The sequence below is a fragment of the Podarcis cretensis genome, assembly GCF_951804945.1.
Source record: "Podarcis cretensis genome assembly, chromosome: 4".
NCBI classification, from domain to species: domain Eukaryota; kingdom Metazoa; phylum Chordata; class Lepidosauria; order Squamata; family Lacertidae; genus Podarcis; species Podarcis cretensis.
Genome location: NC_137173.1, coordinates 57,405,080 through 57,425,813, shown reverse-complemented (window position 1 = coordinate 57,425,813; position 20,734 = coordinate 57,405,080). Strand labels below are relative to the sequence as shown.

General features: G+C 40.3%; 1 protein-coding gene across 3 annotated transcripts in view; it reads right to left on the bottom strand.

Moving 5' to 3' along the window:
* Positions 1-453: 453 nt before the first annotated feature.
* Positions 454-20,734, bottom strand: part of SLC37A1 (solute carrier family 37 member 1) — a 32,819-nt gene continuing 12,538 nt past the window's right edge. For 2 of the 3 annotated variants that reach the window (XM_079974568.1, XM_079974567.1), the window contains exons 6-20: positions 20,253-20,388; positions 19,357-19,433; positions 18,053-18,219; positions 17,590-17,627; positions 16,957-17,040; positions 15,179-15,310; positions 14,038-14,128; positions 12,948-13,010; positions 10,827-10,912; positions 10,391-10,439; positions 8,910-8,983; positions 7,814-7,892; positions 7,420-7,517; positions 3,466-3,518; positions 454-2,013 (exon numbers count right to left, since the gene is read on the bottom strand). In XM_079974568.1, coding sequence (XP_079830694.1) covers positions 1,998-2,013; positions 3,466-3,518; positions 7,420-7,517; positions 7,814-7,892; positions 8,910-8,983; positions 10,391-10,439; positions 10,827-10,912; positions 12,948-13,010; positions 14,038-14,128; positions 15,179-15,310; positions 16,957-17,040; positions 17,590-17,627; positions 18,053-18,219; positions 19,357-19,433; positions 20,253-20,388 — 1,243 coding nt within the window. In that variant the 3' untranslated portion in view covers positions 454-1,997. The remainder of the gene's footprint in view (positions 2,014-3,465; positions 3,519-7,419; positions 7,518-7,813; positions 7,893-8,909; positions 8,984-10,390; positions 10,440-10,826; positions 10,913-12,947; positions 13,011-14,037; positions 14,129-15,178; positions 15,311-16,956; positions 17,041-17,589; positions 17,628-18,052; positions 18,220-19,356; positions 19,434-20,252; positions 20,389-20,734) is intronic. The other variant, XM_079974569.1, reaches the window with a different exon arrangement.

Genomic DNA, 20,734 nt, shown 5'->3' with positions numbered 1-20,734 from the left:
AAATGTTCTTACTGCAAGCCCTGCATTTGGAAGGGATTGTTGTGGAAGCAAAGCTCCTGAGCAGAACCAATACCAGCGGGGGTTGCATTTAAAAGCTGCTTTATGGCTGTTCCTTTGCAGCTATGTATCTACTGCCCAAACACGGACATCTTATGATGTCAGATGTGAGGGAGGGCCTCCACCAGGCCAAATTTGGCTTACAGGTCTGAGATTTCCCATGGCTATGCTTACTCAAGTTGTACGCATAACTACGAAAACCATGGCTATTTTAAAGTAGAAATTTGCCATATTGAGCAGGGAAATGAGGATACAGAATGCAGGACTTTAGAGACATCCACTAATTCTGTCTGACTTAACTGATAATGGGATTTATATCTTCATGTAAGCCTCTGCCTTGTGGTTCAAGTATGGTATACACTATATTAAGTAAGAAAACAATTCTTAGAAAATAGGTAAGTTTATGAACTTTAATAAAAACTAAACATAGTCCTGATGGTCCAAAAGGGGAAAAAACTAGATTTTGAACTTTAATAAATAATCAGTAGCAGTATACATATTGAAAAATACTAAAACCATTGAACAGCATGTAATATGAGTCCCTTTTTAAATAAAATAGTTCTATTATACATCTTTGCAGACCAGAGACAGACTTCGAATTCTCTGGAATTTAAAAGGATGAACGGGGGGAAAGTACTACAACAAACAGTTAACATTTGTGCTTTTATGGGATAAAATATACGTGTTTTTCTTCCTTCCTTTGTTAATTTATCTAAATTATTTTTAAATATGCAATTTGTATACAAATTGAGACTTTTACGCTGTAGAAAATATTGCGACTGTTCCAATTGTCATAATGAAAATACTCAGTAGAATGTTTTGGTCCCAATTGTTGAGTGACTAAGGCCTCAAGCAACATTATTTTCTGCATATACAAAATGAAGGGGGAAATTCTGGGTGAGCACTCTGGAATGGTTGATCCAAAGCAATCTTAACTCTCCAAACCAATCATTGGCTACCAGATTTGACCGGCAATTTTAGAGGACACCAAAGATGCTACACTGCTTGTGCTTCTTATAATACCCTCAACAATTTTTTTTTAAGCCTTATAAGACAAGGCCTGCAATAACTGGCTTGGCTAGTGACCCTTCTTTTTAATCAGCATTACCCAGAAGTCTAGATGGTACTGCTTATTAAATAAATAATAATAGGAAAAGGTACTGTTTTCCAGTTACTGACTCCATGAGATTAGGTTCAGAAGCAGGGGACTGGACAATTGTAGAGTAACCACCATATATACCCGGCACTTCAGGTTCCAACCCATTAGATACAGAATAACATTGTTTTGAAACTGTACAGTGTGAAAAGTTAATTGATTATGCTGGATAACAGGACAACCTGCTTTCTTATAACAGAATAAATATCAGATATCCAGCAACAGCCATTCTTAGCAAGATCAGACATAACATGAAGGACACTTTGTTCAATGTTTTGCTAATTCTTCTTAGCACACAGCAAGCAAGCATCTAAAGTTAGCTCCATTTCCTTTAGTCCTGTTTGCATTCTATTTTTTTTTAAATGAAACCAATCATGTAACATAAAACTTACTTAAGACAAAATCAGTATCAAGGCGCATTTTCTTTGGCTCAGTTAGTCCATAAAACAGTTAAAGAGCTTCTTTCTTTGAGGACACTCTCCTTCCTGAGATATTGGTACATGTGCAAAATAAAGAGGGAGGAGCGGAGATGAATTTTGAAACCTTCTTCCCATAATCGTGCAAATCTGTTCAGAAAATGCAGCTCAAATGCAACAAAAAATCAGCAACAAAAAATCCACAAAGACCAGGATCCAGAGAAATATGTGCAACTGGGATTCCCCACCCCTACTTCATTTTCAAGCACAGCAGCCTCCTTCTTGGTAGTGGGTCATAAATAGGCTCTCTGGAACACAGTCAAAGTCTTTAAAAAAACAATCATTTTAATTTACTTGTTTCCAAAAATTCAGTGTTCTTTAAACCTACAAGAGAATGAAGGATATCAGCAGTCAAGAAACAAGAGTTGATAAATCTTGATATTCTGTATAGTAATTACTACCTTTGAAGTAGGAAGCCCCACCACACCTTAATTGCCTTTTAGCTTTCTGAGTGACATCTCACAATAGTTCAGGGCAAGGAACAGCTGTTTTAATTATATATAATTATCTATCATGGTCTTTAAGGTAAAGGTAAAGGGACCCCTGACCATTAGGTCCAGTCATGACCGACTCTGGGGTTGTGGCGCTCATCTCGCTTTATTGGCCGAGGGAGCCACCGTACAGCTTCCGGGTCATGTGGCCAGCATGACTTAGCCGCTTCTGGCGAACCAGAGCAGCGTATGGAAACGCCGTTTACCATCCCGCTGGAGTGGTACCTATTTATCTACTTGCACTTTGACGTGCTTTTGAACTGCTAGGTTGGCAGGAGCAGGGACCGAACAACGGGATCTCACCCGGTCGCGGGGATTCGAACCGCCGACCTTCTGATCGGCAAGCCCTAGGCTCTGTGGTTTAACCCACAGTGCTACCTGCGTCCCATCATGGTCTTTATTCATATTTAATATATAAATTCATAAATGAAATCAATAAAATAAAATCAATCAATAAATAAAACAGCTAAGACATTTCTATGTCCATTCCTGGCCGCTAAAAGCTTAACTAACCAAAAAGTGGTGTACAATAACTTTTGGAAAAGGTACTGTTATCACACTGGCTTAGGGCTAGTGTAAGGGAAAGCCCTTCCCGCTGTTCTTCAATACTGAGTGGCTACATATACTGCAAGTCATCTAGAGCCCAAGCTCCTTACTAGCATAATTGGTTATTTAGCACCCTGAAATGGAATGAAACAGAAACTTTGTGCAGTAGAGTATTGCTTTTATAAACTCCTTATTGTCCAGGCCTATCAAGAACCAGTATAGTGTGCCTCAGACCAGCTGCATAATCAGACATGGACACAGTCCAGTTCCACTTTAATTTTACACATTTGTAATTTTTGTAACATCAGTGGTAGGATAGTATAAGGTGTATGCATAAAAAGAGAGTGATGTGCGCTGAAGGAGATGTTTGCTGCAGCAACTCCTGCTGGCAAAAGGCATTTTAAAATCTGGAAGAAGACCATGAGTATCTATACCTTTTCTAGACCGCAGCCTAGGAAGCAAAGAATTTGCAATTTAAAAAAAGGCAACAAATAACATGAAAACAAGTATGAGAGATATTTGGAGTCATCTTATCTGCTCTTGCAACAACTAAAATATTTTTTAAATAAATAAATAAAATATTTTCAAACAATTATTTGAGAAGCTGATAAATAGTACAGAAATCCAAACAGAGAAAAGAAAAGAAAATTGCCACGTTGTTGTTGAATGGAAAGATATGTCAGCTAAATATAATGTAAACAAAATGTATTGGCACACAGGAAGTTAAGCCAAAACTTACAGGGTGCGATCCAGACTACATCGAAGTTCATTTCGTATAAGGCGGAGCAAGAACTGTATAGATAAAATAAAATAAAAACAGTGTCAAGAGCAAAAATGGCGCCTGACATGAATTCTTCATGTAAATAAAGATGGTGTCTTAAAATGAGGGACTGGACAGCATTCAGGCAAAAGTGAGGGCAGACAGGAGGGAATGAATTCTCCTAGGACGCTGACAAAAGACCATGGCAGCTTATGTCATAATAAGTCTTTAAGGTGCCACAATACTCTTTTGTTGTTCTTGCTACAACAAACTAACGTGGATACATCTCTGTAGGCCAGGTACCCGAAGCAAAGAAATGAAAGGAGGTACTTGGGTTACCTGGATAAAAGTGCTGTTTATGGACTAGTGGCAGATTCCCATCTTCTAGTGTAAAGGGGCCAGGATGCACAATGGACCTAATTTTTTCATATGGGGAACTTGGCAAACAAAAGGTCTTTGGAGGGCCCTAATTTAAACAACTGCCCCTTTTTAAGCACTGGACATACAAATTAATCCACTGGTCACCAAAAGCCCATTATAGCCCCTGTATAATGCATGACATATTAATCTGCTAGCCAAATATGCACAGTACAGTGGTACCTTGGGTTACAAACACCTCAGGTTACAAACACTTCTGGTTACAGACTCCGCTAACCTGAAAGTAGTACCTTGGGTTAAGAACTTTGCCCCAGGATGAGAACAGAAATCGCGTGCCGGCAGCACAGCAGCAGCGGGAGGCCCCGTTAGCTAAAGTCGTACCTCAGGTTAAGAACGGTTTCAGGTTAAGAACGGACCTCTGGAACGAATTAAGTTCGTAACCAGAAATACCACTGTATTATGTCTGAGACCAAATGTAAATGTAAGTTCAGAGAAGCAAAAACTGTAGCCGCAAATTGCTGAAGAGCCAAGTAGAGGGAGCACAAGCCTATTGGGAAACAGATTGATGTGCTAACTGGGTTGTCCTTACACTATTCTGAAAGGGTATCACCATCATTTCCTTAAGTAACCAGGTTTATCTCTCTGATATAACGGAACTGTGAGGGAGAGACCCAGTCCTTTTTTAGGGGGGGGCAGGGCGCAGTGGTATGCATACCCCTAAACATTTTGTGAAGCAAAGTTTGCCCTCATTGAGGGGCAGTATTTCAATATGAGTAGGAAAATGAGAGTACCCTTGAACATTTTTTATTTTTATTTTTAGAAAAAAAGCACTGGAGAGACCCCAGAGTAGAGTGGGTAAATGAAGAAGAAGAAGAAGAGTTTGGATTTGATATCCCGCCTTTCACTCCCCTTCAGGAGTCTCAAAGCGGCTAACATTCTCCTTTCCCTTCCTCCCCCACAACAAACACTCTGTGAGGTGAGTGGGGCTGAGAGACTTCTAAGAAGTGTGACTGGCCCAAGGTCACCCAGCAGCTGCATATGGAGGAGCGGGGAATTGAACCTGGTTCCCCAGATTACAAGACTACCGCTCTTAACCACTACACCACACTAGAGATAACAGATGTCAAAGAAATAGACAACTATCTGACTTTTAGAAGATATCTGAAGGCAGCCCTGTTTAGGGAAGCTTTTAATTGTATTTTAATATTTTGCTGGAAGCCGCCCAGAGTGGCTGGGGAAACCCGGCCAGATGGGCGGGCTATAATTTATTTATTTATTTATTTATTTATTTACACTATTATACACAAGAGCTTTGTGTGCATGTAATTTAAGAACACGTCTGCAGCAAAACACCCGCTGAGCTGACTGCAGCTGTCCCTGTTGCCATCTTTGTTACGCCAGAGAGGGTTTTGCTCAGAGATTAGCACTCTGGGAAATTGTACACAGTGCTGAAGCTGGAAAGGTCAAGGACTTGGTTCAGCAGCCTGCTAGATGCCCATGAGAAACCGTTTTAAAAAGAGGAACAGAAAGAAAAATGAATCCCTTGCTGATGCCACCTGCTTAGAAGAGCCTACAAAGGCGGCCCTGGAATTTGCAGCACCATTCCCCTCTCCTTACAAGAGGAATTGAGAAGGGAAAGGATTTATTTTTCTTTCGGCAAACTTTTAAACTAAGTTTAATGATGGCAGGCACACCGAGGTCCTGCACTGTTGAATTTGGCTTAGCCACTGCTTGACTAAACAGTGTGTCTGCTGCCACACAACGTTTAAAACAGTAGCAAAGGGCCCCTCCCCTTCCCCTTCCAACACCATCTGATAAGTTGTGGGGTGGGTGTGTTGAGAAAAAGTGGGGCAATCAGGGGAAAGAGGTGAAAGCAGGCAGCAGATGTGGAGGGACCAGGGTAACTGGCTATTCAGGCCTCTTCAGGGCAAATTGCCCTAGGCTCCTTGAAACCTAGCAATGTAATGGTCGCTGGTGGTTCATTCTCAGCACTAAATTCATTTGACGTGCACAAGTACACAAATCGTCTGCATCTTCTGCAATAATTCTCAAATTACAAACAATGTTCTCGAGACAAGCAGAAGGATTATTATGCAGAGCAAAGCCAAAATGAGAAAGTGTTTTTTTAAAAAGCAACAACAATAACATTTTGCCACCCTCCAAAAAGGACTGTCCTCTCAGTAATATTTCAGAAGATGGAGCTACAAACATAGATGAAAAGGTTCATCAACTCAGGGTGTGTGTGTGTGTGTGTTGGGGGGGGATTATTGAAACCTTTATGTATAAATGAGGCTTGATTTTACAAATTGGATTCAATGTATTAACTCTTGAAGGAACCATTTTAGTATCTCCAATTCCCTACCGCTTCCTTAAATGAAATGTGAAGACACAAAAAAACTACCAAAGCATACTTGCAGCTCCTACCCCTGCCTTATAAAGGTTATATCTTTGATAGTTTCTACTATAACCAATATTACTGTGGTAACCTAATGCTTTCAGGGGGAGGTGGTGGTTAAATATGAATAATTCTTATGTGCCAACAATTGCATATTTCAGCTACATATAAGATTTTATAAAACTTACTGAATTAATCCTCAAAGACAAAGTTTACATTTCAAGAAGGTTTTCCAATTAGGAATAGTTGCAGAGAACTTAAACGATTCTCTCAAAGGAAATTATGATATATATTTTTTTGGCCCTAGCAAGGTTGGATGTTAGCATAACTACTGATTTCACACTTACAGCAGCAAAAATAAAATTATATATATATATATATATATCCCTTAATGGTGTCTGTGTAGGAGGCTTAGAGAAGTTCTAACAGTAATTACTTCAATCAGCTTGAAATGTGAATAAAAAACCTATGTTGGCTGGACAACTCATTTATATTCAAGTGCCTCTTTCCCACTTTCACTTTTGCATTAACAATAGCCAGACATTTATATATTTATAGCATGAGAGATGCTCAAAAACAATTCAAACCTCACAAGTGGAGACCAAAGCTCCCATTCTCTTCATGTCTTTTTTAAAATGAGGTCCATCTCCCTCCCCATGGAGCTGAGAAAATTAGAACAAGTTACCTTAACATCATCACATTTATTTTAGGAAAGTTAAGGATGAAATTTGATGATGTAGACTACCGCATAGTACCTTTTTGATAAAAAGCACTATAAAAGAGTGATATACTGTGTAAGTTGTGCTTCTGCTTGGAAATATAAATCAAGCCATTTGGGAAAATGAGACATTAAAAGTATTAAATAGAGCTCTACACAGCTAGATTCTGACTCAACATCAGGAAGAACTTTCTGATGTTATGAGTTGTTCGACAGTGCAATGGACTCCCTCAGAAGGTGGTGACTCTCCTCCCTCGTAGAGTTTTTAGGCAAAGGTTGGATGCCCACCTGTCATGGATGGTTTAGTTGAGATTCCTGCATTCCAACTCTACAATTTGATGATTCTATGAAATCAATGCAGTAAACGCATTAAACTGAACTCCTTTTAACAAAGGAGCCTACAGGACACACAAATATGGTACTATTCCATACTTTGACTTACTAGCAAGGCACAAGCATCTGCTATCATCAGCATATAAAACACATTGTTCCAACCAGAAGGAGAGAGGAGACCAGCTAACAAAGGTCCCAGAGCAGCACCTAAAACACAGGACACACAGGTTAAAGCAGTACAGTGCAAGAAGCAGCACATCTGACAGGTTGCATAATATTTTATACGTTCCTGAGATTTCAACATCGATAACATATTCAGAAGTGGCTTCTAGGTATGTCACCACTGCTTCATAAAACCACAAATATTCCTCTTGAAATGGGATAGGTGAGGGGTGATGGGCACAGATTTCCAGGTCTGCAGCTACAATTAGAGTCATTCTACAACTAGACCCATCAACTGAACTTTTGTTCTTAAGGCAGATATTTTGGGACCGAAAGCTTACCTACTGAACCTGTTCCATCAATGATAGCTGTAACAGTGGAGAGTGCTTTTGCATTTCCCTTGAGACTTTTATGGGTACCCTTTAAAAACAAAATGTTCAAACCTTAATAATTTTAGCACAGATAGTAGCAATATTAATAATCATTTCTCATTTATACAGTTCCGCTTTTTTGAGCTCCTAGGATGAAGAGGTGGAATATAAATGAAATAAATAGTCTTTGTTTCACAAAGCTGAATGGGTGGATCTGGGGGTGCTCAACCTATATCAACCAAAACTAGACATTGCAACAGTTTCTCTTAAATGCTTTTGCATTTGGGCCATTTCAGATGTTCCTCTATCTTGTAGTCCCACTACCACCACAGAGCAGCAAGCCAAAATTCTTACACACAGCTGTGTTGAGTAACTGTAGACTGGGGTACTTTTCCAATACTGGGAAACACTGGCCTGCGAGCACTCCAGTTGGAGAACAGCCTTTACCAAAGGTGTCATGGGCTTTGAAGACACTCGAACTCAGGACGCAAGGGAGAAACGTGCTAAGAGGAAGGAATGCTTGGCAAATCCACACCGTGATCAACTCCCACCCAGAAACCAGTGTCCCCACTGTGGAAGGACGTGCGGATCCAGAATTGGCCTCCACAGTCACCTATGGACTCATTGTTAAAACCGTGTTTATGGAAGACAATCTTACTCGGCTATGAGTGATCGCCAAAGAAAGAAGACTTTTCCAATATTTAAATTAAAGGATAAATAAAACATCTTTTCTGAACTCCTCCTTAAAACCATATACTGGAACTTGCATTAGGTCAAGACAGGAGCCTTTCCTAGCTTCCTTCTCAAATTGTATCTATTGGATTATACAGATACTGGATACACCACCATAAACCTAGTTGTAGATTAGTGAGGATCTTCTTCGAGGGGCCATTCAACCCACACACTTCAAGGCTAATGGAGAGAGGAAGCCACGCTGGCCTATGGATTCTGTCCTTCTCTAGAACATTGTGCCTCTTCCTTTCATGTGTCCCTGTCCTTATTAAAATGAAAATGACTAATATATTATGAGAACTAACCTGAACATTTAAGACAGATACATACTCACCAAGTCAGCTGAGACAGCTGTTGTGATCAACGCATAAGGGCCATTTACAAGCGCTCCACTGATGAGCAGCATAACTTGAAATGAGATTAAACACAACAACCAGATTATCAGAATTTGTGCTCGCTCTAACAATACATGGAGGGTGAAAGATCTATTAATCAATGCACATTTATTTCAAACAGACGAGTTAGGAAATTATAAACAGTGGAAGCTCTGTTTTCCAAACTACCTTATAAGGTAAAAAAAAATGGTCACCCAGTAATAAATAGCCAGTAGATTGTTCTTGGTGTATATTTGAAATGAAAGCATGGGAGAAGTTACGTAACAGAGAGGACTGGCATTCTTATCCTCATTTGACTTATTGGTAAAACTGAACTGACAAGGAGACATTCAACTTAACACAGCCTTGGAAATTAAGGATGAGAAGGCATGGATAACAGAAAGAACTGGGGGCAAATAAGAGCAGAGTGTTGTGTTGTAGTCTGCATAAGACACACTGCTGCCATATCTGCCCTGCCTTGCCTTCTGCCACATTTATTTGCCGATTGCGAGGCAAATGATGGCAATCAGTCCTTGTACCTGTCTCTCCCACAGTGAGAACAAGCACAGAACTCAATAACTTGCTGCTGCTGCTTACTTTGGACCTTAGTAGAAACAGGAGGCCTCCAAAGGCAAAAGAGAGGCACACAGTGAAATCCTATGTAAGTCTACCTGAGGTTAAGCCCCATTAGGTTCAGTGGGAGCAGCTCAGCTGTACTTCTGAGTCTGTCAGTCCTGAGCTTCAGCAGCTAATTCCTATTTGCTACTAGTGACTACGCAACTCACAAACAGCAACACTGCAATGATCTACTTACTATATTAGACCCCTCCAAAGCAGTAATTACTATTTAGGTATACTAAGTAAAACTATGGCTGAAAATTATCTGTACTACTTATTTCCAGTTCCAGATTGTCAGTCCCAAGTAAGGAAGTAGGAAATATATTTAAATGCAGTGGGGAAGAAAGAAATGGAAGTATATTTCACCTGTCACACCGCCCCCCCCAGACATTCACATGATTACTATCGGTTGGCTAGAGCCCCTCTGAGTATGTGTTTTGAGACTACAGTAAGGAGTTCATACACCCAAGACAACATGCACTGAATTAAGGGAGTAGAGCTAATTCCACTATCTCCCATTAGCTTTTGCAAAAGGTAAGCTATTAGTAGAGAAGCAATTTAGGCTCCAGATCACTGATGCTATGATTGATATTTGAGATCGTGCTTCATGAGCTACACTGCTCTCACGAGCAGATAATTCTCGATTGGGGGAAAAACCAACAACAACAAAACAGAACTGGTCTATAAATACCATTAGGAGCGACCATCTTAGACCTATGTTCAGTACTTATATTTTATAATATATTATGAAATACATTCCCAGATATATTTTTAATCATCCCAATTAGGTTAAAAAAATAACGCTAGAAAACAGAGAACTCACCTATGGTGGCCTCAAAGCCCATTTTACTGATTGCTGAAAATAGGTATAGCTAAAGTAGACATAAAGCAACAGTTAGCTAAACTCATCATGAAACTTTAACTTTTCAATAACAAGATCAGTTGTCTTTGCTGGGTATCAATTAATAAATCTGCATAATTTTGCATTTTGGGACCTACTGGCATAGACGACAGGCCTGATGAAGCGACTATAGATCTATGTAGGAAGCAAGGTGAGTTCTAGGATTTTATAATTATTTTCACATTAGTTAAGGCTAATCCTTCAAGGGGGGAAGAAAATCTTATGTTTCAGTGGGGAACAAAGTCACTTAAACAGTTACAACAGAAGAACATTAAAAATCTATCCCTCCATCGCTAAACCAGCACCAGCTAGCAGACACATCTAATTTTATCACTGTAGTTGAGACAGCAGGCCATACCGTGGGTGCTGCAATCAAAAGCATCATGCCACAAGTTGTAGCTCTTTTCTTCAGTCGGTCTGATATTATGCCTGCCAAAATTCCACCTGTGGAAAAAGATTAGGGGAACTGAATCTCTAAGTGAGGACATGTTTGCAACTGCATTAGACACTACCCATAAAGGGCATCCTTTTGTTTTCTTAAAGAAGTGCCCTGCATATATTATGCATCAATAAAGCCAGTAGTACTATCACCAATAATTTTTACAATGTAATTGATAATTGATCAAAGTGTAATAAATAAGAAGGGCTCATCTAGTCTGGCATCCTGTTCTCACAGTGGTCAACCAGGTACCCGTGGGAAACCGAAAAGCACAAATTGTCGTCGTCATCCTCCTCCTCCTTCTAGAACACACTCCTGTGGTCCCTCAGAAAGTGTACCAGGGACCTTAGGAAGTTTCAGATCTCCTCCTCAGAGGATGAAGAAATAAGTTTGAATTCGCAGGGGGAGATCCAACCTTGTAAGGCCCCTCACAGCCACTGCGCAAACCTTGACAGGCCTTGTTGTATCAAGAGGTATCAGTTTGGTCACTGAAGGAAACAGGATGCTAGAGTAGACAAATCTTTGTTTGTTTGTTTTTAATTTTTTTTATTGGTTTTACATTTTCAAAACAGATTCCTAGCAGCAATATTACAATACATACAAAAAACAGACAAAAAGTAACAAAGACACAGGAGCAAACCCTCCAACAAATACAAAAAAGAAAAGAAGAGGGAGAAAAAAAAACAAAAAAACAAAACAAAACAAACAAACAAGGGGAAAAAAAAAAAAAACCACCCACCCATCCCCTAACAGTGATTGACTTCCCTTCAGAAACGGCTTGAGTTGTAATCCCACACTATCTTCCTGCGGGGTGTTTTTTATCTCCTTTGTTTACACCTCTCAGACTTTATATATCGCCTATAGAGTAGACAAATCTTTGTAGGGCTCATGTATTCCCATTTTTTTTCTACTCTGTACTCTTTCATTGAGTAACCTTTTTGTTCTGAAGGTTCCAGCTACCACTTTTATGCAGAATGCTCCCAAATCTATTTCCCCATAGCCTCTTCAGTTTCAATCTCTACATGCCCACCACCATTTCCCACTGGACCTCAGCACAGACACCCATGCGATAGTGACATCCAGACTAAACTACCATAATGCACTCTGCCTACATGAGGCTGCCTTTTAAAGGTGCTTCAGAAATTGGTTGGAGCCCAGCACTCAAGTGTGAACTGAAAGTACTGCTGTTGACCTTTAAAGTCCCTATCAGGCAGGGTTCATCCTTGGACACTTTCAAGTGGCATTAAAAACTCACCTTTTTTTCATGGCTTGTTGCAATAAATTGTGGTTTGGCTGGAGATTTGTTAATCTTGTCTAATTCTGGAAGTTGCTTTATTTAGTACTATGTTATATTTTGCTGGAGTATTTTGATAAACAATGGGTTCAGGTGATCAATATATTCTAAGCAGTGTTAATTGTATTTTTTTTGTCTGTATGTTGAAATAGTCTGTAAATTGCATTGAGAAGAATGTTATTTTTGAAGGGCGGTATATAAATTTGTTGAATTAAAACATTTCTTGCCAATGTCTGAAATGGAGCATAGCAAAGATAATACCATTGTTTATTCCTGACTTAATTTCTGTCAGAAGGCAAGGCTCTCTTGGTGGTCTCTGCTCAGAATGAGGAGCACAAGGGCCTGTGAATAGGCTTTTTGATTGCTCTCCCCACTGAGATGTCATTTACCTTGACAGTGTACTTGTTTTGCACACTTCTTTCATAAGGCTTTAGAGTTAGAGATATGTGTTGGGTGAAGTCAGTTTTGAGTATGATGCTACTGCTATATTAGTTATGTAGGTGTTTAGATGTGAATTGGTTTAAATACTGTATTACATTTTGTTGTGCTCCACCTGCTACAAAAACCATCATCTGCTTAATATTTTCACTCTCTCAGCTCAGCAGCTCAGTTTGTCTGACCAGTTCCCACCACCTGCTTTTCTCCATAGCTCTTGCCTCTGTGTTTAAGAATATCAAATCAATTCGGAAACATATAGATTCTGTGTGTGCAGTTTTAAAGTATCAAACACTAAGTTGCAAACTTACCAAAGATTCCTCCAACATCAAATAGTGTGGATAGATCGCCTGCTCGTTTAGCATCAATATGTTCTGTCAGTGAAGGAAAAAAAAATACAACAGGAATTGCTTAGGTTTTTTTCAGGAGCCGCAAAACTGGCTGACTGCCCCCTATATGTGGGGGGTCTTGTGTTCATGGTGGAAGAAAGGCAAGATATAAGTTTAACAAGCTGGCAGGCAGCACTAAGAATTAAGGTTACATATTATAACGTGTACAAAATAGGTATCTGTTCCAAGTTATTTGAGGGCAAACCCAGATGTGGTGTGGCAGATCCATGACTAGTGTTTTGTTTTGATAACTAGCAGCCCTATGGGGCAACTTTCAAGGCTGCCAAAATGGTGATCTGGAAATGGGTGCTTTACTCTTTCCCAGGGTAACTCACCAACTTCCAAAGCTGCTTTTAGCAATTACATGGTTGGAAGGGGGGGGGGGGATCTTGCTTGATTTTGCAAAGCATCTTTACTGCAGAAGCAGCATTTTGCAAAGTATAGTAATGATGCCTTGCGAAATCAAGCAGGACCGCCCTCCTATTACATCAGCTAATAGGAGGACGCAATCATCATTAGCACTGGTTTTGGGTACACAAGAGGTCTCTTTGGGTGAGTGAGAGACCCAGTTACCTGCTTTAATCTCTGATTATCACTGTGAAGCGCGGGGGGGGGGGGGGTGCTCCGTTGGGAGGAAGGGCAGGATATAAATTATAATAAGAATAATATCCACCTTGATAATACTATCCTCCCTTTTGTCAGCCATTACTTCCCAATGTAACAGGAAGGTAAAAGGAATTTCTATGTGCTCTGGCATCCGTCATGGTGTCCCGTTGCGCCAGAAGTGGTTTAGTCATGCTGGCCACATGACCTGGAAAGCTGTCTTAGCTTAGCTGTCTTAACACCAGCTCCCCTTGCCTGAAAAGCGAGATGAGCACAGCAATCCCATAGTCGCCTTTGACTGGATTTAACCGTCCAGGGGTCCTTTACCTTTTTACATTTACCTTACTTCGGAATATGTTTATCTTTATGTGGATCACATATACATGATTCTTTAAACACAGATACTTACCTACATTTGTGATGTACAATGGAAGCCAGAAAAGAAAAGTGTAGCTGACCAGTTTGGCAAATAACAGGCAGAGAGAGAATTCTACAACTCCCTACAGAGAACAGAAGAGAAAATAATTTTAATTTTTTTAAAAGCATACTTTTTTTATCTCCCCCCCCCCCAATTTTAAAGGTACGACTTATATTCAGGCGCAGCTTATATTCGGGCCAATATTCATCATTGAGTTTCTTAGTCATTTTATACAAAAAAGAAAATTCTCAAAATGACTTAAAATAATATACAAACAGGGGAAAAAAACAATTAAAAGGCAAATTTAGAAAGGCATACAAAATTACTAAAATGCTCATCCAGAAATTCAAAAAGCAGGAGAAATCCCACTAGAAGGTGAGCACCACAGGTTAACTCCATCAGCAAAATATTGAGTAAATAAAAATGTCTTAGCCTGTGTTTCTGTGGGGAGAGCATTCCACAGATGAGGAGCCACAGCTGGAAAAGCCAATTCTTGAGTAGCTGCCCTCCACATTTCCATTAGATGAGACACACATGAGCCCTTGCTGAAGACTGCGAGGCCCAGCTTGGTTCATGGTTCAGATATTGCACACAACCAGTGAGGGTAAAAGGTACCTCCGATTGACGCATTGTGTTTTGTTTCCATGGCATGGCTACTGTCACTGGAGAAGCTGATACAGTGGTACCTCGCAAGACGAAATTAATTCGTTCTGCGAGTTTTTTCGTCTTGCGATTTTTTCGTCTTGCGAAGCACAGACTTTGGAAAAGCTTCAAAAATCACCAAAGTCTTCAAAAACCTCAAAAAAGGCGTGCTATGAGTTGCTCCTCGAAGTCAAGTCACAACTGCACCCCCTAAATGCACGGTTTTAAGAAAAAGGAAACAAACTTGCAAGACAAAGGAAACAAACTTGCAAGACGTTTTCGTCTTGCGAAGCAAGCCCATAGGGAAATTTGTCTTGCGAAGCAACTCAAAAAACGAAAAACTCTTTCGTCTTGCGAGTTTTTCGTCTTATGAGGCATTCGTCTTGCGAGGTACCACTGTATAGTAGAAGTTGTTACTATTACTTTCATCTTCTGAAAAAGATAAAGGCCAAGCCTCAGTCCAGATTTGAAGATGGCGACATATACTCACAGGTATTCGCAAAGCTCCAGAAAAACTTATAGCGGACTTCCTGTTTTCAGTTTCCTCACAGCCTCCATTGTTATGATTCAGTGACTTGTTGCACTTCTCATTGTCAGGGAGCAGGCAGTGCTTCTCTGGATCCTACAAAGACCCCATCAAGTTCAATGATGGCAATAAACCAAGCCACTCATATTAATGTACTGTTAACATGAAATAATTTTGCATTTTAATAGGTTAATTGGAACCATAAACTAATATTGAAACACCAATGGCTGAAGCAATTTAAACTTATTTATGGAATCATGTTACCTGCCGCAAGACCTATTCCCATATGACATATTCAACTCGACAAAAATGCCATTATGTATGGATTTCACATGGCCTTATTAGCTAGTACTTTCTTAGAGGAGGTCTTTCCTCAGGATATTAACAGAATTAGCCCCATGCCAAGAGGTGTTTTCTTAGGAAACACACTAACTGGACAAAAGGACATACCAGCTCCATATGGAGGTAGGTCATTAGATTATGGGTTTTTGGTGAAGAAGTATCTAGGCAACATCTCATGTATTTGAAAGTGTAGGGTGATTAATAGGAAGACATGTAAGCACACCGTGAGCAAATCAGAATGAATGAAGGATGGATGCTCATTTTCATATAACCACCCACAAACAAATCAGAAAGAAAGAAATCCCAATAAAGACTGGATGCAATCTGAGCACCCCATAAGCTTTGTGCCTGCAAATCAGGATGAATGCTGAACAAACAGGCAGTTTGGAGGAGCCCTAAGTCTGTAGGAAGGAGTGGAAGACCTTGGCCAAGGATAGTTGCTACTGCTCACATTATTATGAACTTCCTTGTCCGGGATTTTGTGCATAGAATCTGTGTACCCTGTTCTCTGTGTGCAGAGAGCTAAATCATTATCCACATTTGGGTGGAGCTGTTAGTTTTACAATCAATAAGACATTGCATAAGCCACTGGGCAATAAATTTTGCAAAAAGAAAGATACTGCTAAACATACCTATTGCACTGCTAACTTCAAGCAAATAAATACATATTTACATGCCCTCCAACATCCCGCAGGATAGGACAGGGCCACTCTTGCATACACAAAACACCCCTGTTCTCATAAAAAGGTAAAGGTACCCCTGCCCGTACGGGCCAGTCTTGACAGACTCTGGGGTTGTGCGCCCATCTCACTTAAGAGGCCAGGGGCCAGCGCTGTCCGGAGACACTTCCGGGTCACGTGGCCAGCGTGACATCGCTGCTCTGGCAAGCCAGAGCCGCACACGGCATACTAATGATCTATTATTACTCCTTACTGAAAGCTGCTGTCTACATGCTACTCAGCACACCCACATTTCTCTGCAATGCTTTCTAAACCACATGTATTCGTAAGTGTCCTCTGTTAAAACTTGAGAATTCATTGCTAATTAAATAAAATAGCTGAAACTGAAACACATTCACTGAAATTAACTGTCAGGATATGCAGTTGCACAGGGCTGGAAGGGAAGCTTATGCACATGTGCATATATACTAACATTCTTTTAAAAATGCATCCTCCAAATCTTCCCAAAGGCAGAAGGGACAAAATAGAAACACTGATTTACCAAGGGCAGATAACAGAAGGTCACATCTGTCTCTCATAAACAGGGACAGTTGGAAAATATGTGATTAAGCAAATGCTGCTTCATGCAATCATCCCCCCTCAAAGCATTAAGGTAATTTGCTTAAATATGAATTCATGCAAGCTTTGAAAAATCTAATTATGAAAGTATTTTTGATTTACCCAAGATAAGCTTGTTTTCTTAGCGCTTAATTCTGGTTTCTGAATGGTGTATCTATCTGGCCCATTCATGTAACTTTTTGAATTCTGAAAGATATTTTTATAAGAGATATTAAGAACAATCCTACTACAATCCTACTTGAAAGAAAGCCTTATTAAAGTCAATGAGGCATCTAAATAAACATTAGGATTAGGCTTCAATCTTTTTTCTCTTTTATCTGCAGTGACAACTGGAAAGCTTGGTAATACATAAACTCAGATACTTTCCCTTATACTGCACATGAGGAAAACATATTTAGCCCATTTTCATCCTGGCCCGTGTGTTGTTGTTTTTTGTGTGTTTCATGAACACTTCCCTATTTTCCACCCCAGATTTTTTTGGGGGGAGGGGTTCACATAGGTTTATTACGGGAAAGTAGTGCTTTCAAGCCTTTGAGGTGTACAGAAGTCTTTCAAGCAGAAGGTTCAAGAAAAAGAGGGGAAATGAGATCCCCCCACCAGCTTTCACTCTGAACCATCTGCTTTTCTCCTTTATGTACACCCACCACGCCCCACATATGCTGGTTGAAAACTAGTATTGTGAAATTGGAAATGGAGAAAATGCAATTAATGAGGTCCCTAAAAATCATTACTTACACTGGATGATGAACTTGTGCAGTTTGCATCCCTAGGATCTGAAATAACACAACAGAAACACAGAAATTCATGGATATCTTCCAAGCACTCATGGAAATGTTTATGGTTTGTTTTATAAAATGCTGCTAACACACAATATCTAAAAATGCATGATTATCATGAAAGCAGGCTTCTGACTGGATGCAAATTTTAGTAACTGCTTTGTGTCAACTCCAAGTTACCCATAATCTTGGTTTGCAACCAAACCTGGAGGTGAGGATATAAGACTGCAGAATCACATACACATTCTTCTGCTCCATTCATCCACTTACCCAGCATGCACACTCAACCTCTTTTTTTAATGCAGCACAAGCTAGAGGATTTTTGTGTGTGTATGGTCTATGAACAATATTGATCAATTACATGTATTGCAACCCAGAACCTGCTCAGTTTTGCATAAATTCATTTCAGAACAGGTACTTACGTTCAATGAGAAACAGGAAGCAGACAATCCCCATTAAAGCTATTATAACGCCAGGCACCACAAAGGACAAACCCCAGGAGGTAGACACCCAATAGCCAGCTATTAGGGACCCTAAAATATTCCCCACTGAAGTGTGCGAGTTCCATAATCCCATGATCAATCCTCTCCTATAATAAACAAAAGAAAATGGTGTCTTTTAGAACTTTTCATCAACATTCATTTTACCCAGGTGAGACATTAGTGCATTTAAGTTTTCAGTACTTGAAATACTTCAAGTTGGGGGGTGTCTAGGTAGATTTTGTGTTGGGTTCTGATGTGCTTTCCTATGTATGCAGGACTGGCAGAAGAATTTGGCCTGCCCAAGGTGAAGGACAAGAGGGTAATTCCTCATTCACCATTCAGATGCTGTTGACCAGCATGGCAACTGAATTTTACTTTGTTGGGATAGCGTCCTCCACCACACCATAGAGTAGCAGGCTAGGATAGAGGGTGCAGGGTAGGTTAGGTGGCACAACACAGCTGTGACCTCCAACATCTTGCCATCATTCATTTCCTCTGCCTGGCACCCGCTTGCTACCTGCTCAAACAAAAAACTGCAGTGCAGCAGAAGTAGCACTTGCATGAATCATGTGAGCGGAGCAGTGCCTGCTAGCATTTGTGGCCTATGCTGTCTGCCTCTCTGCCTGCTTGCTTAGAGAAGAGCATTTCAAAGCAGCACTCCCCATAACATATTGGAAGATGGCAAGTAGTTGAGACCAGCCCAGGTCAGCAACAAGCAAGCAGCCAGAGAAACATCTGGGAGCAGTTGCTTCACTTTGTCTAGTCTCAGGGCTTGCTCTGGGCTACTCATCCCTGCAGTCCTGAAATGCAGGTTTCTTCAACTTGAAGTGCTCCTATTCAAATCCAAAGCAGCAGACAGGAACAGGCACATGACCAGTATGTATGGCTGGCAAAACCTGTGAGTAGTCTTGAAGAATGGCATCCTTAATCTCCAAGACATTTCCTATATTCTCAGCTAAGTGCTTCAGTATCAAGTAGGTTGTGCCTCTAACATGCCTTTATGCTTATGTGTCAACAAAGACCCCATATACACTTCTCATGCTATCACTTTTCCCTCAGGAACTTCAAATCGCTTAATATGTTACTGTCTTTGATTACACTAACAAGGAATGTTAAATGGCACAACTTCACTGTAAAACATAGCTTTTAAAATCTGTGAGTTACTGAGTTATGAGGCAGTCTATTTCACTTAGTTTGCAGTGTGTCCAACCCCACCCAAGGCAAACAGATTATAAAAGATTTACCTTCCTTTCCCAAACCAGTTGCCAATGCAGGTAACCACACTGGGCCAGCCAGTAGTTTGCACCAATCCATTAGCCATCTGAAATTTGAAAACTTTGCAATAGTTATCTTGAAACAACTGTTTCACCAGATAATGCAGTATGTCCAAGAAGCCAACATTAAAAATAATATTCAAAGTTGTGTTAAACATATCAAAGACCACAAAGCTTGCACAGCCTAGTCAATCCTCATTGTTATATATTCTTTGTTTCCTAGACAGCAATGTCAACTCTCCCCCCTACACTTGCCAGTCCCAATGATCGCAAGTGAATAATGACCATCCATTTATTCCCAAATGCTCTAGAGCACCATCCCCCAACCTGTTGTTCTCCAGATGTTTTGGATGGCAACTTCCATCAGCCCTAGCCAGCACAGACAATGGTGAGTTGCTGGGAGTTGCAGTTTAACACACCTAGAGGGTGCCAGATTGGGAAAAGCTCCTCTAGAGCAGCTTCCACAGCTTGTGGGCTGCCAGCATGAAAGAGAAGTCATAGACTTCCTAACAGGTCAACACTTAGTAGTGCTTTCCCTGGCCAACACATTTTAAAGTTCCTGACTGTGCATTGGCAGCTGCACTTCTACTAGGCCCACACCTGATGTCACAGCTAACATCATGTGTGAGGCAGGTGGGCATGGATGAGGGAAGACAGCTTCATGGGCCAAATCTGAACCCCTAGTAGGTCAAGACTGGCTTGCAGGCCAGATGTTCCTCACCCCTGCAGTATCCTTTGGAACAGGAGGTGCTATGGACAGGTTGTCATGGGAAACTATGTGGATTTTGAGGCAGTTCCAGAAAGGCAGTTCTTATTTTGTCATGTCTGAAAATTCCAAGTGAGAAAAGAAACACAGGTGTGCCTACCTGAGCCACGATGTAGAACCACAGGCTGTGTATATTATAGAAGTAACCAAATCCAAACATGGCAGTGAAGAGTCCGCTGGCAAACATCCCTCCAGTGAGATAATACCGGATAGGCAAACGTTCACCTATTATGCCACTTTGAATTCAGGAAAAATAAAAAGGGATTGATTTTTGAAGCATGCTGAGCATATATAACCCGAAAAATCTGAAGATATTACATGGGCATTTGCATGGTAAGCTATGGTTAAAATCCAGAAAATGCAGAGTTTACAAATGACAATGTAGTAGCACTATAATAAAAAGAACAATTTGAGAAACTTTACAAAGTTGCGTTATCGTGAGTTGTTTGTATTCAGTTTTCATATTTCAAGCCAAACATTTTGGTTTGTATTCAGTAACAAGAATCAAAGTCATGAGCTGATAGTGCTCATCTGAAATCACGATTGATTCTTCTCAGCCACAGTAGGGACAGGATTTGAATT